Source organism: Temnothorax nylanderi, unplaced genomic scaffold, assembly GCF_030848795.1.
Source record: "Temnothorax nylanderi isolate EJ_2023f unplaced genomic scaffold, tnyl_v1.0 TNYL_tig0223_pilon, whole genome shotgun sequence".
NCBI classification, from domain to species: domain Eukaryota; kingdom Metazoa; phylum Arthropoda; class Insecta; order Hymenoptera; family Formicidae; genus Temnothorax; species Temnothorax nylanderi.
Window position 1 is genome coordinate 77,343 of NW_027249285.1, and position 14,632 is coordinate 91,974.

General features: G+C 43.6%; 1 protein-coding gene and 1 non-coding gene across 2 annotated transcripts; one reads left to right on the forward strand and one right to left on the reverse strand.

The window, feature by feature from the left end:
* Nucleotides 1-1,985: 1,985 nt before the first annotated feature.
* Trnar-ucu (transfer RNA arginine (anticodon UCU)) lies at nt 1,986-2,058 on the reverse strand. Its single transcript has one exon. It is a non-coding gene; the product is annotated as a tRNA-Arg (tRNA).
* Nucleotides 2,059-2,558: 500 nt separating this feature from the next.
* LOC139779389 (calpain-D) lies at nt 2,559-14,537 on the forward strand. Its single transcript, XM_071717735.1, has 11 exons — nt 2,559-3,545; nt 4,012-4,373; nt 4,459-5,825; nt 6,027-6,266; nt 6,354-6,746; nt 7,347-7,648; nt 7,751-7,787; nt 7,892-8,217; nt 8,284-8,626; nt 8,703-8,881; nt 8,946-14,537. Exons 1-11 carry the CDS (start codon nt 3,157-3,159, stop codon nt 9,124-9,126), a joined length of 4,119 nt encoding a protein of 1,372 aa, XP_071573836.1. The 5' UTR covers nt 2,559-3,156; the 3' UTR covers nt 9,127-14,537.
* The last annotated feature ends 95 nt before the right edge of the window (nt 14,538-14,632 follow it).

Genomic DNA, 14,632 nt, shown 5'->3' on the forward strand with positions numbered 1-14,632 from the left:
AGAACCTAGAATCGGGAGCACATTGTCGTTGCTCGACCGATCCCCCGCGCCCGTCACGCTCAATGGAGGTACAGGTACAGGTGACGAATAACAAAACGGAAAGTTTAAACGTCACTGTTACTTGGCAAACACGACCATGGAAATTTTGGTGTCGTTGAAACGGGAAATTCTAGTATGTTATCGTTACTTGGCAAGGACTGTTTATCGCAGTAATAATGGAAAACGTCACCTCAAATATATCTTGACATAAAGATAGGCGTAGGTATCGTTTAAAATATAATTTTATAATATTCCGTTGTACACGATTCACGTGTGTACACAGATATCAATAATAGAAGAGATTTCGTATATAACGTTCGGCAATAAATAATATTTTTATTTTTATCGGCCGCAAACGAATTTTATCTCCATTTCCAATATATATTGGAATTGTTTTTTATTTCAACTATAAATTTGATATGGAAATAACGTGCGTTTGTTAAAGGAAACCCTTTACTGTTTTATTTAATTAAAATGAAAATTGTTGAAAATCCACGCTCTGTCGAAAAATAAGAAATGTAAAATATAACAGTGTAAAATTTTTGCTGTTCAAAATGAAAAACTTCAGTTGCAGAAACGAGGCGTGGCGTGTCCCTTTCTAATTAATCTCTTTTTACCCACTTCGTTCCCTGCTCTTTACGCTCGAAGACCTCCTTTGCTCCAGAATTATTTTCGCTTCGAGAAATCGAACAAAACTAAAACACTGTTAGCAGTTGGTGCAATCAAAGTAAAGCGCCTCTCAGTGAGAGGCAAAGAAGAGAGGCGTTTCCGTAAATAAACCGACGGGGTGCCGTCTCTCTCTCGGTGACCAAAAGGGGATGCCCGTGAGCTTCTCGGAGGAGCAAATCTGGACAGGCCCAGAAAGCGGAGAGTTTCGTGTGTCATCCCTTAATGAGGTACCGAGTATTTATGGATGATCAAATACTGGATGTATGCTAAAATATCGCCGTTTATCTTCGTCCCCGAATTCCTTGAATATAACACATCTCTCCTGTATTCCTTCTTCAATAAGATTACCGAGATATTTTAAATATGATATTCTCAGAAAGCAGAAACATTAATATTTGACATTATTTATATCTAATATCGTAAGCGAATTTTCTGATAATCTAGCGAGATATTTGATTTCATATTATACGGACGTTCGAACGTTCCGTACCAATGTTTGTGTTTCTTCACGCGGAGAAACAACAGCTGATGATTGGGCTACGTAAGAATTTGGAATAGAATCGTTTGCCCTACCGATAGATAGAGATAAGCCGAAGTCGACAGTTCGCGGGTCAATGCTTTCGTGCGCGTATGAGCTACATGCACTGCGATCCTGTTAATAAAAAGCATCAATGAAGATGAGTTCCTATTCATTCTCTCGGCCTATAATATACAAATATGTATTTTAATCCGAAGGCTCTAATCGTGAGTAAAATATTTATAGGTGTCTCGAATGAATGGTGCGCTCGACTCCCTTCCGATAAATGCACGTAAGCTAAAATCGAACCTAATTCTTTCAAGATAACGTCATTGACGTCATTAACGTAATCTCACGGCGACGGTTAACGTCTATTAAAATACTTTAGTAAAAAAAAAAGTATCTTTCGTTTATAATAGGCTTATAGATTTTTAGTCTTTTCCTGTTTATTTACATGACGTTTAAGAGGCACACTTACGCGACGTCATAAAGTTTAAAAAACTTAAAACCAACGTACTAGAAGAACGAAATGTTCATGCAATTGTTTTTTTGAATATTGTATCTTTATCAAAGCGATAATATCCTGAACGAGTTACAAAATTCAAGGAGAGACGACAAAAGCGATAATAATATCGGCTCGACAATTAAGACGTTTTCGCCATTATAGCTTCCAATTGTTTTCACAATTTGAGCGATAATGTAAATGACAAATGAGCAAAAAAAAATAATTACAAACGGTTTTTCAATTCCGCTCGCGTTTCATCCCTGGTGGGGATCGAACCCACGACCTTTGGATTAGAAGTCCAACGCGCTATCCTCTGCGCCACAGGGACTCGGTAAGCTCAGCGCCTTGATTGCTACAATAGGAGGACGCACGTCTTTCGTCTTTTCTTTCATAGATGCCACTAGTGCGCGTGGCAATTAAAACGTCCAGTAACGCGCACACGAAAATTTTTTGGTGGACGCAAATCAGTCATTCAAGAAATATCTGCGTAATAGTATTTAAAGAGACTAAAAAGACTCATTATCACAATGACATATTATTATTTATCATCGTTTACTGTCAAGACTGACTTCCACACTTATTATTTATTTAAATATGAACCACTACAAATCAAAGCGAGTGCGGAAATGACGTCAGGAGCACTGTGCAATTACGAGTACAATCATACGTCGATCAGCTGATTCCACGGAGCTGAAATTTGGCAAAAGATGACGAAACAACGCGACCGGTTGTAGTTTTTGGAAAATCTACATCGCGCGGGGCGACGGGCGATCTCGCGTCGTCCCTGCGAGGTCGCGACGATCGGTGGGTGGCGAGACAAAAGGGTTGACCGCGTGGTAGGGGGCCTCGACGGGAAATATGGCCGTCGCGGAACATATGACAAAGAACGGCGGGCTCCTGTCGCGACCGACGACGGCGACATCCTCGCGACGACGACGACGAGGAGGACGCGACCGCTGATCGCCGTCGTTAACCGTCAGCCGCCAGCCGCCCGAGCCGCCGGCGGCGTCGCGTCGCGTTGCGTCACGTCACGTCGCGTCGCGTCGCGTTGCCTCGCGTCAGCATCACGTCGCGTCGCCTCGCGTCGCGCCGCGTCGCGTCGCGGCGTCGTCCCTCCCGTCGTGCAGCGTGCGGCGTGCGGCGACGGAGGTGCGAGCGACGGGCAGTGGAGAGCTCCGCGCGGGCGTTCAGCGCGGGCAGCGAGCGAGGGTCGAGGTCGTGGACGAGGATCGACGTCGCCGCCCCCGCGGTGCCGCCGGCTCCGTGTGCAGCAGAGCCGTCGCAGCCGCCACCGCCGCCGTCGTCGCCGTCGTCGCTGGCCGCCGTTGACGCCGCCGTCGACACCGTCGACACCGTCGTGTCCGTGGTCGCGCGACAGTGGTGATATAGAGCGGCGCAGCGGGGGAGCCATGACTACGCGTGGAGAATGGGCTCGATCGCGTCGGTGCTGCAGTGGCATTGCTCGGAGTGCGCCCTGATAAATCCGACGGAGAGCGCGAGATGCGCCAGGTGCGGGCTGACGCGGCTCAGGAGCGACGAGAGGGCCAGCCTCGATCGCAGGCAGGACCGTGCCACGAGCGTAGCCGCGGAGCGTAGCGGCAGCGTGTGCCAGGGGGGAGGGAGAGCGGTGGTCGCGGCGCACGCGGGGGATCGCGCGCGACGCTCGACCAGGTGCCGCGAGGACGGAGAGGTTCCCGCGAGGGGGGAGGCCTCCTCCGGGGAATCGACGCCGCCGACGCCACCGCCAAGGGCAGACAGATTGGCGCGCAACCCGACGGAGACGGTCGGCCAGTCCCGACGTCCCGCTTCTCACGGGTGAGGATCCTCACTTCGTCCTCCCTTCTCCTCGTCCTCCTAGCTCTCTTTCCCATGTGTTTTGCCCGTGCTCCAAAACTATCCTATCTGCATGGATAGTCACGAGTTGTTTGGAGATACCTGAAACATACACTGTATCACAGAGTATGACACCTGATTCCCTTATGTCATGTTTATGTTGTTTACAAGAAGTAGAACTGAATTTTTGGCACTTAATCCTAAATAAAGCTCCCCTTTATGTGAGCATGTCTATATTGAACAAAGAAATCTCAAATTTAAAACAAGAGTTTGCAGACTTTTAAATTAATGTTTCATCAATAATTAATATTGTTTGTTATATTTTGCAATAAACATAGATTGAGATTCTTCGATTAATTTTCTTTTCAAATGCCCCAAACAAACATATTCTCATTCTGAAAGATAAATTTTACACATTCTTACGGTATGTGTTCCTATAAATTTGCAGTTTTGAGAGGCACTTGTCTGCAGCCGACGTTAGGAAGAATTCTCACTGCGGCTTGTTGGGTGGTAATTCATCCGACAGGAAACCACTGAAGCGTTTTTCGTCCTTACCTTCTTTAGTCACACAGTGGACTTGTATTCGATGTCTATTGGACAATAATTGCAGCTCACCGATTTGTGCGGCTTGCGATGCTAGTGCGTCGATAGCTCAAATCGACGGAAAGCAGATTGGCGCACGCAAGAGTAGAAAGATTAATCTGTACAAAGAAAATCGTCTTAAAGTCACGTCTGGACTTTTGGCCAACGACCTAGATGGGGGTGTTAGCAAGAGTGGCTCCGGTAACGATGGTAAAATTAATATTACAGGTGAGTGTCACACAATACAATCGTTGTAGGAATCGTCAGAAAACGTTCTAGATAATTGAAAGTTGTTGCTCGCAAAATTTTTCAGGCATGGCACAGTTGACAAGCATAAGCCGAAGCCAAAGAGGAAGAGGGCACCATAAAGACTGGATCTTGCCGTCAATCGGAGCAATGGAGTCCACTACGCTTCCGTTCACAGATAACAGCGATACCTCGCAACGTTCTCCAAAACGACATAGTCCTTCTATGTACGAGCGGGTCAAGTCTAAAGTCAGCCGTTCGCTGTCGAACGGTTCCGTTGTTCAAAAATTATCGGAACACATGGTACAACGACCTACGAGCCTGGTGGTGCCGGAAGCGCGTCAAGATGACGGCTTGTGGAGCTGCGACAATTGTACGCTGGACAATGCGCCCGGTTTGGAGCAATGCGAGGCGTGTGACGCCCCTAGGAGTCCCGCGCCTTGCAGCGGAGTGGTTATCAGTGTGCCGGCTTGGGTACCGCGCGCGTTATCATCCGCCGGACCCCTGTCCTACAGAAGATCCTTCTCGGACGCCGATTCGGTCGCGAATGTGACGCAGAAGAAGACTGTTAACCGTAGGAGTTTGAACGACGAGGAACCGCCTGCGGTGCCGCCGCATTCCATTGGCTTCAACTCGAGACCAAAGTATTCCTATATTGGGATTACGGATCCCGACATACCGCCGCCATTGCCAAAGAAACAGAGCAGTAAGTTAGGTCTGGTGCCAACGAAGGCGCACAGCGAGGCGACCAGTCCGGTGGGCGAGGTATCGAATGTGAGCCCGCTAAAGCGTATGTGGACCTGCAGAAAGTGTTCTTACGCGTATAACCCACTGTGGTCAAGCGGTTGTGACATCTGCGGTTCGTCCCGATCACCCCCGTCGTTAACGCAGCCCAGTTTGATAACTGTCACGAAGGACACGAGTAGCTACCCGACGCATGCACAATCCCCGATCGTGGTGTCGAGGGATAGCGTCAGATATATACCACCGAAGGCGGCCACTCTAGCCACAGCGGAATCCGATCTGGACGATCAGATCGATCCGCCGTCACCGGTGTGGACGTGTAAAAAGTGCACTCTGCTGAACGCCGCGTCGAGAACGACGTGCGAGGCTTGCTGCGGCTCGAAGTTGAAAAGCATCATGCATCTGGAGGATGCCACTCTACGAAAGGGTGAGAGTTGGGTGTGCCCATCGTGCACGCTGAGGAATCCGCTTTCCGCGCAAAACTGCAACGCCTGCAAGACGTTAGCGGACTTCCTAGAGGTCCCGAAAGACAATAGGGCTCTTGGCCAACGGAGTCCAAGCCCAAGACTCTGTTCAACCCCGACGAATTCCAAAGCAGTTACTCCGAGGCATAGAAATTCTGTAAGAAGAAACGGTTCGTCGGTAGGTGATAAAAGGCACTCGAGGACTAGAGATCCTTCACACACTCAAGTTAGTACTTATCTTCTTCTTAGAACTCTTAGAAATAAGTTATTGGTACGAGCATAATAATTCTTGATTGGTTCGCTCGTACCGAAATTTTCAATTTACCCTACTCTTGGTTTTTATTATTTATTTTGCAAATTGATATTTGCGCAATAAATTAGAGGATTGTTACTATTTTTATCTCTAATGTTTTCTTTTAATATCTAGTGGCAATGTAAATTGTGCACGTATGAGAACAAGAGTACAACTGTTATCTGCGAAATGTGCCAAAGCTCGAAGTCGCTGTCCCAAGTATCTGGAGACAGAGGGATACCTAGGCTTCTCGAGTCGGGCACTAGTACTCTTAGAATACAGCGGCAAGAGAGCGTGGTGATGGAAAATCTTAGACAGCTGGAGGAAAGAGACGCGCTGGAGAAATGGGAGCGTATTGTACGATATTGCAAGGAGGTAGGAGCATAAGTTTAAACCATATTGTAGGTGCCTAGGATGCTAAATTATTAATCAGATTTAATACTTTTCTCATTTGTCTTGCAGACAAACGAGCCATTCGTCGATGATTCGTTTCCGCCTGCTCCGAAATCCCTGTACTATAATCCCGCGGATACGAAAGATAATCATGTCGTCCAGTGGAGAAGACCACACCAAATTAACGTGGACTCAAGTGTCGATTCTAAACTGCCTTGGGCTGTCTTTAGGACACCCCTACCTTCTGATATCTCGCAAGGTGTCTTAGGAAATTGTTGGTTACTGTCGGCTCTGGCTGTTTTGGCCGAGAGTGACGAGCTCGTGAGAAGAGTTTTGGTCATGAAAGAGACATGCCCCGAAGGTGCTTACCAAGTTAGACTGTGTAAAGATGGAAAATGGACGACGGTGCTCGTTGATGATCTATTACCCTGTGATAAGAGAGGCCACTTAGTATACTCTCAGGTATGTGTCCATACGCTACATAAAGATATGTTATATTAAAATTAGAATAAAATTTACGCCATTTACATTATTAGGCTACTAAGATCCAAGCTCGACCGTAAACGGCGTAAATTTTATTCTAATTGAATTGTCTCATAACGGTCGTATATTTCTCTTATTATTGTTATATTGGGTTAACCCTTAGCTGGCACTGTGGGGTATTAAACGCCCCAGCCTAGTTTAGCTCTAATTTAAGCCCCCCTATAGTACGAAAATGGTACTAAAAATGGAAGAGTTAAAATAGAAGAGTTATGAATTTTTGAGTGAAAATAGTCATTTTTTCGTTTTCTTTTACGTTCTCCAATTTTTTTCATACTTAATATTACATTTTATTAAAATAACCTATGATATCTGTTAAAACAACATTCGAAGACTTTGGAATTTTTTTAAGTGAAAAAAATCAATAGCTTCCTCGCAGCAAGCATTTTAGTGGTGGGGTCTGAAACGGCCCAGTGTGCCAGCTATGTGATTCTGGTGAAGTGTACCAGCTAAGGGTTAAATATTATTATATTCCCCGACACGCGTATATATTATTAGTGACACGTACATCTTATATTAAAGGCAAAAAGAAAACAGCTTTGGGTGCCGTTAATTGAGAAAGCAGTTGCTAAAATACATGGCTGTTACGAGGCCTTAGTGTCCGGCCGTGCTATAGAAGGTCTAGCGACATTAACTGGTGCCCCGTGTGAGAGCGTGCCTTTACAACCTTCAGCATTGCCAAGCGAAGATGAACTCGATAGGGACCTAATATGGGCACAACTCTTGTCCTCGAGGCAAGCTATGTTTTTAATGGGTGCTAGCTGCGGAGGCGGTAATATGAAGGTTGACGAGGAGGAATATCAACGCAAAGGTTTAAGGCCGAGGTAAAATGGAAATTTAATTATTTTATATTATATATCTAAATTCGATTTTCGTTCCTTTCATATTTTTTTGTTGATTGTTTTTAATCAAAATGTCTATTCCAGACATGCATATTCTGTCCTCGATGTCCGTGATGTACAGGTAGGTGTCACAGATGATGTACACACCTAGCTTGACGTTTTACTTGACTTAACTTGAAACACGTGTGGTGAAACAAGTGAACATGTCACGCGATTGTTACGCAGGGAATACGGTTATTACGACTACGCAATCCTTGGGGTCATTATAGTTGGAAAGGGGATTGGTCGGACGACAGTCCTATATGGACTCCGCAACTACGAGAGATGCTTATGCCGCATGGTGCTTCAGATGGCGTCTTTTGGATATCCTTTGACGACGTTCTAAAGTACTTCGATTGCATTGACATCTGCAAGACGAGAGTCGGATGGAGCGAAGTGAGATTGCGCGGCACTCTCCCTCCATTGTCGTCCCTCAGACATTTGTCGTGTGTCCTTTTGACAGTATTAGAACCCACCGAAACGGAATTTACGCTATTCCAAGAGGGCCAAAGGTGAGACGATTAAACCGCGCGGTTCGCGCGTGAATATAACATAATAACGAATATATAATTTTCTAGAAATTCAGAAAAATCGCAACGTTCTCAACTGGACTTATGCGTAGTAGTTTTTCGCACGCGATCTCCAGCCGCTCCAGAAGTCGGTAGATTAGTGGAACACAGTAAGCGGCAGGTACGCGGCTTTGTCGGCTGTCACAAGATGTTGGAGAGAGATCTATATATCGTCGTATGCCTAGCCTTTAATCATTGGCACACTGGAATGGAAGATACTTCTAGTTATCCGGAATACGTTCTTGCTATTCACAGCTCAAAGAGACTTCTCGTCGAGCAAATATCACCACCTGCTTTTGTCTTAGCCGATGCCATTATAAGTCTAACATTGGCTAAAGGACAACGGCATGAAGTAAGCCATTACATCGTATTTTGAATAATGCGTAAAGTAATTATTTCTAAAATTTATATCAATATACATCTTACAGGGCAGAGAAGGCATGACTGCTTATTATTTAACTAAAGGGTGGGCCGGTTTAGTGGTAATGGTTGAAAATCGTCACGTAAACAAGTGGATTCACGTAAAATGTGACTGCCATGAAAGCTATAACGTCGTGTCCACGAGAGGACAACTCAGAACTGCCGATAGTGTTCCTCCCCTTCACAGGTAAAATTTAATTAAGCTTCTGCTCACAGCACGACCAAATTTTACATTAATACTTTGATTTCAGACAAGTCATCATAGTTCTAACGCAGTTGGAAGGTAGCGGAGGTTTCTCAATAGCACATCGACTTACGCACAGATTAGCTAACAGTGGAAATTTGCACGATTGGGGACCGCCTGATACACAACATTGTCCTCAAATTGATACTCAGGTAGAAGGTTTGCACAGTCCTCGCTTAATAACGTGAAGAAAGGAACACAAAACGAACAGAGGCCGTTGCTCGAGGAAAGGGTTGCCGACTGTATTCAGTAACGATTTTCGTAACGTCGAGAAATTGACTGGAAAGAAACCAAAGCAAGCTACAAACATTTCAGCGTACTATCAAACGTTCTGAAGAACATTAGAATATTTCTTGTGCTTTCTAGCCGATGATACTCCACGGATGCTCTTAGCGTTACAACATGCTCAGCATTGGACGTAATACAATAAATAACAATTAACGCGTACAATGGTTCTGGACTCAGTGAAAAAAATACTTTTTTTCGAATAAATAGTGAATCATGCACTTCGCGCGCGCTAACGGGAGAAAGGATGAACCTAAAATATATGAAAAAAAAAATAAAATAAAACTTACGTGCAAATTAAGTGTTTCTGCTGGAACCATTGAGCCCCGTAAAGAAGACTTATGGAAAATTGAATATTTATGAAGAAACGAGTTGAACATTTTGCTTGTTATATAAACGAAAAAAAATTATTTTCTCAACTTAACATTTAAGCATCGTAAGAGAAATGACAAAACCTAAAAGATTACATAATAATATAATATAAAATGAAATTATTAGGAGACATTAAAAGAACAAAAGGATGTGTGTGGAACACCGTACACATTGTTTTTTGGAATTGCTTAGAATGTAGTACGATTACGCGGATCGTGACATTTCCAATTTAACCAATGTTTACATGCCGATCCGATTGCTGTAAGGCCGTATTTGAAACCCGCATTTAAGAGAACTTGGATTCTTAGTTCCATTTAATATATGCACGATGTAAAAAGAGAAGTGGCTGGAATCTCAACCAATCTCAACACGAGGATATGTATCGACTGTAGGGTAGAATGTTTATTTAGACTTTGTTGTTTCCATCTCGCAACTGAATGGAGAGCTTGTGCTGAAACGGATGTAGCGTGTAGTTACGGAAAGAAAGAAAGAGAGAGAGAGAGAGAGAGAGAGAGAACCAAAAGTCTCTCTTGAAACTTTTAAAAGTATCTCAACGCGTTCACTGCCATTCTATGCAATGTATGTATAAAGCCTACTTTCGCTTCTACTGTAAAATCGCTTACTTAGTTGAGGGCAGAATTAGAGAATCGTCGATAATACTCCGTGCACACTGATTACATTCTTTTGCCTCAGTAAATATGTTGCAAGATATGCGCAAGCATGGCAGTCAGCGGGTTAGACATCGTTAATCCTACTTTTACGTGAATCTCAAAAAGAAATTTTCAAAGTGTTTTTTATCGTTCGTCCATCCAGTCGATATCGAGGTCATGATATCAGTTTCTTGAGGGAAAACCTGATATTTCCGTTTTAATGTCAAACTGCCATATTCCATGTTTTTAGACAATGATCGATTGACACACGCGATTGACATACGTCTTTGAAATGCAATATATCGAATCAAAAAATTATCTGGCGCTCTCTATATACATTGAATGTGGTGATGCGACAATACGCGATGCTGTGATCAGCCATTGATGCTTCGATCTGAAACCGGAAACTGTATTAAGAGATCTTTTATTTAACTGACTGAAGCTACATAATGAATCAATAGTACTTCAATTAATAGTACAAAATTCCCATACACCTCGAATTTGTTTGAATTGTTCAAATGAATGGGCTACATAGTTATATAAGTTCTATTTTGAAGAATATTTTTAAAATGTGAATTACAACGTCACTATCACTTAAATGTCGTGAGTATAGTTCTTGCCGAGTCAAACGATTAGTAAAGATTCACATATTGATACACTTTTACATGTACTTTTTTTTAGTTTCGCCTTATATCGCAAATCGCGATTCGACTCATACGACTGTCTCCGATAAGGTAAAGCGCAAACGAGACATTCATTCCCCTAACGTTGATCTCATAACAGCAGGCCGAATTGTCTTAGCGAGGCCTAAGTGTTAGTAACTAGTTTTAAGGGTTTAAACGAAGAGCATAGTTTCGGGAAATGTCCGTTTGAAAAATTTGTATTGACGCACGTTGACTGAAATACGTCCACATAATCAGTCTTTACAGTGATGCGCTCAGACAGAGTTCAGTAAACTGTTCGTTAATAAAATCGATTCCCTCGTGATGGTTCGCGACTTAAACGGCTGTTTTAATACCGGTCAAATAATTAAACATTGGAACCTACGAACCTTTGTCTACGAACGTCATTTAACTCGTCGAGACATTCGAGGGATTTATTCTTTACGTGTACTCTTAGTATCTGCAGTAGATTCTTGCATTTGAGTGGCCTTTGTTTACAAGCAGAGATAATAGTTTCGTAAATATAAGACGCGGACTACCAGAGTTGTGCGCTTCATGAAATTGGGCGATAAAATGTTCTTTAAGTACCAACGATAGCGTGAGTGTGAGAAAAAGAAGCTAAGAGAGAGGGAGAGAGACTCCCTCCTCTCGACATTGTCATACGACACCCATGGTGAGATCGCATTCTTGAACACACGCAGAAAAACTAGAGGATTCTCGGTTTTTTTTATACCAAGTACGAGATGCATTTACGCGAGAATAGTACCACGCTGATATATACAGTGCCATACGACGTCGATAACGGCGAGGTATACCCCGTGTGAACGGACGGCGAGCGTTTCCCGACGATGACCGTACATTCGCATGTCGCAATGTAACATTGCAAGAGCGTTTCTCCCCGCGGAATGAGCAAACACAAATGATCTATTTTACATATTGCATAATCACCGAGGCTAAAGCGTTCAGGCGTTCCCGTTTTGCGGCGCTGTAGAACCGCGTGTACGGCGCTGTTTGCCGAAGCGGTGAATGAATATTAATTTATTAGCGGATGCGCGCGGTGTCCGAGAGGCATGCGTGTTTTATTTTTACTATACGCACTCGTAGGGGCAAAACCGATGCAATTCCGCGCGACGAAGGGAAATCCGCGGGATCTCGTCGACACGTCTTGTTGGGAAATCACGTGTAGTATCCTTGAGATATATTGCGTGTAAAAGAGATATCTTGGTAATATTTTTAAAATATACTCATGTAACTATCGTATACACACGTCTACTGAGTATACATATATTTTCACTATATAGGGCCCAAGATATTCTCAGAATGCAGCTTGAATTTCCTCTTCGTGATTGCTATGTACATTTTATTGAGATATCTCCCGGTGCAAGAGAGAGAGAGAGAGACAGAGAGAAAGAACATTTTAGTAATTTACATGTTCGGTAATATTTTAAGAAAATCGACTTGCATATATCTAAATACATTCAGGAAGACTTTAACGCATCCCGCAGATTTTCATTGTCGCGCAGAATAATATCCGTACATACAGAAACTACGACGACCGACGTTGCTCTGCGGCTTGAGAAAATAGGGAACGCCATCGGTTGTTCTAGTTTCGCGATTTTGATATATTTTGATACAATGGAGAAGGCAAAGTTCGATCATCGCCGTTCTGTCAAACAATCGCCGCGAAAGATCTGCAGTATCTGCACAAGCTAGAAGCGGACAAGATGTATTGTACATTTATAAGAACAGTAGCTCATCGTGCGTTTAGCGCTACGTTTTTCTTTCGCAATCTTTTTTTATAAATAAGATTGAGAAAATCGTACGTTTATATACGTTCGAAAGCCCGTTGCGCCACCGATCTTGGTACCGTTCGCGTCAAAGAGCTTATCGAAATTTCCTTGTCAACATTTCCGTAATACGGAAGCAAGGCATAAAATTCGGCGCGACCGAGCGTTATCGGCATAATTGATTCCTAACGCTAAACGCGCGGCGAGAGTGCAGGCCTACGTAAGCACAAACACCCAAGAGGAAGTACCATTTGTACATAAAGAGGAATAATTTATTCTATTTATGGTAGAGAGAGAGAGAGAGAGAGAGAGAGAGAGAGAGAGAGAGAGAGAGAGAGAGAGAGAGAGAGAGAGAGAGAGAGAGAGAGAGAGAGAGAGAGAGAGAGAGAGAGAGAGAGAGAGAGAGAGAGAGAGGAGAGAGTGGAGAGAAAAGAGGAGCCGGCGAGGAATCGCGCACTGTTATGTTACATTTTTGAGTTGTTTTGCATGTGCTTCGGTGTCTCTGTCACACGCGGCTGCAAGTCGCGCGGTGAGTTCGTAATGCATTCTATATAAATAAATAAATATATATAAATATATATATAGCGCAGTTAGAGAGTGATATACCGAGATCGAGATACGACGATGACGTGCGAGGCGTAAATGTCCGTTTGGGTGGTCCCGCGCGTCGGCGGCACGCGAATCCTCTCCGGGGAGGGAATTTCGCGTTCGCCAATTATCACTTAATTAAGTTAATTAAGTTTGCTTTGAGCACGGCTCATTCGCGTGCCGCCGCCCCGCGAGCGCCGACGGATCGCTTTACGGACGGTTGCACGTCCTCGCAGAGTACCTAGGAATATATTCTTAATATGTGAAGAAGATATAAGAATTACACGGTGTCTCGTTGTATTTGTATAATAAGGTGTAAAGAGAGAAAGAGAAAAAAAGAAAGGAAAAAAACGGAAAAAGTGTCATTCTCATGGTCATTGAGCGACTCGTACTTCTTAAATGATGCTACACGTACAGGGTGCATTCTAAATTGCGTTAACGCGGCGTCAACTGCGTATCCGTATTTTCTATCTCGACATGATGGAATTGGAACGATCGACTCCGTGACTCTGTGATTCGGTAAAAAAGGAGAAAGGAAAACGACGTCGAGAATTTTTTAAGGATCAACCTCGTAAGAACCGGAATGTCTCCGATTAAAATTGAGATTTATGGGATCTGAGAGTTCGCTTCGGGCTATAAATTTTGATACGTGGTCGATACTCACATCTCAAGCGTGTCGATATATTCTAATGTCAAGCCGACAGCACGATAGCACTGATTTTCCGAGTTCCAGCGTATCGATCTTCGCGGTGGAATTGAAAATCGATGTTCGCGCGAGATAAGTTAAGCGAGAGAACAGAGCGGACTCGCGGAAATAAGGGTGGAAAAAATGTGACGGATTTAAATCACGTTTCACGCGTATCGCGGATTATCGACGGCGTTTTCCAAGGGAGATACGATCGCTATAGAGAATATTGTAAAGAATCGGGCACGGTGATGTACGTGGAGGTAAAAAAGTTGCTTTTGGACGTGTTACTTTTTATGTCGTTCAGCTCGCGGCTGTGATCATTTTAGAAACACCCATGTACGAACCCGAACCAGCAATCAACTTTGTGATAGTCTGTGTACCGAATCTGATGAACATCGTTAAATTAATCCCATCTCCTATAGGTAAGGTGTAATAATTATTAGACTCTCATCACGTACACGCAAAGGACAAAACATATTTACTACGTCATAAAGTGATAACGAGATTGTGTTGTTCCCTGATTTGTATCATGTAGGCACGTTTAATAATAAATCGAAATATTATCTACATTGCCTTCGTTATTTCCATTTTCCATATGGATTTTCCTTGAGAGGGATCTGATGATCAATTCCACCATTGGAAAAAAATTTACATATGTAAAA

Excerpts from the sequence above, each read along its gene's own strand:
- LOC139779389 (XM_071717735.1), top strand. The coding sequence starts at position 3,157 with ATGGGCTCGATCGCGTCGGTGCTGCAGTGGCATTGCTCGGAGTGCGCC. Across the intron at positions 7,788-7,891 it reads TCGATGTCCGTGATGTACAG|GGAATACGGTTATTACGACT; the intron begins GTAGGTGTCACA and ends ATTGTTACGCAG. Across the intron at positions 8,218-8,283 it reads CTATTCCAAGAGGGCCAAAG|AAATTCAGAAAAATCGCAAC; the intron begins GTGAGACGATTA and ends ATAATTTTCTAG.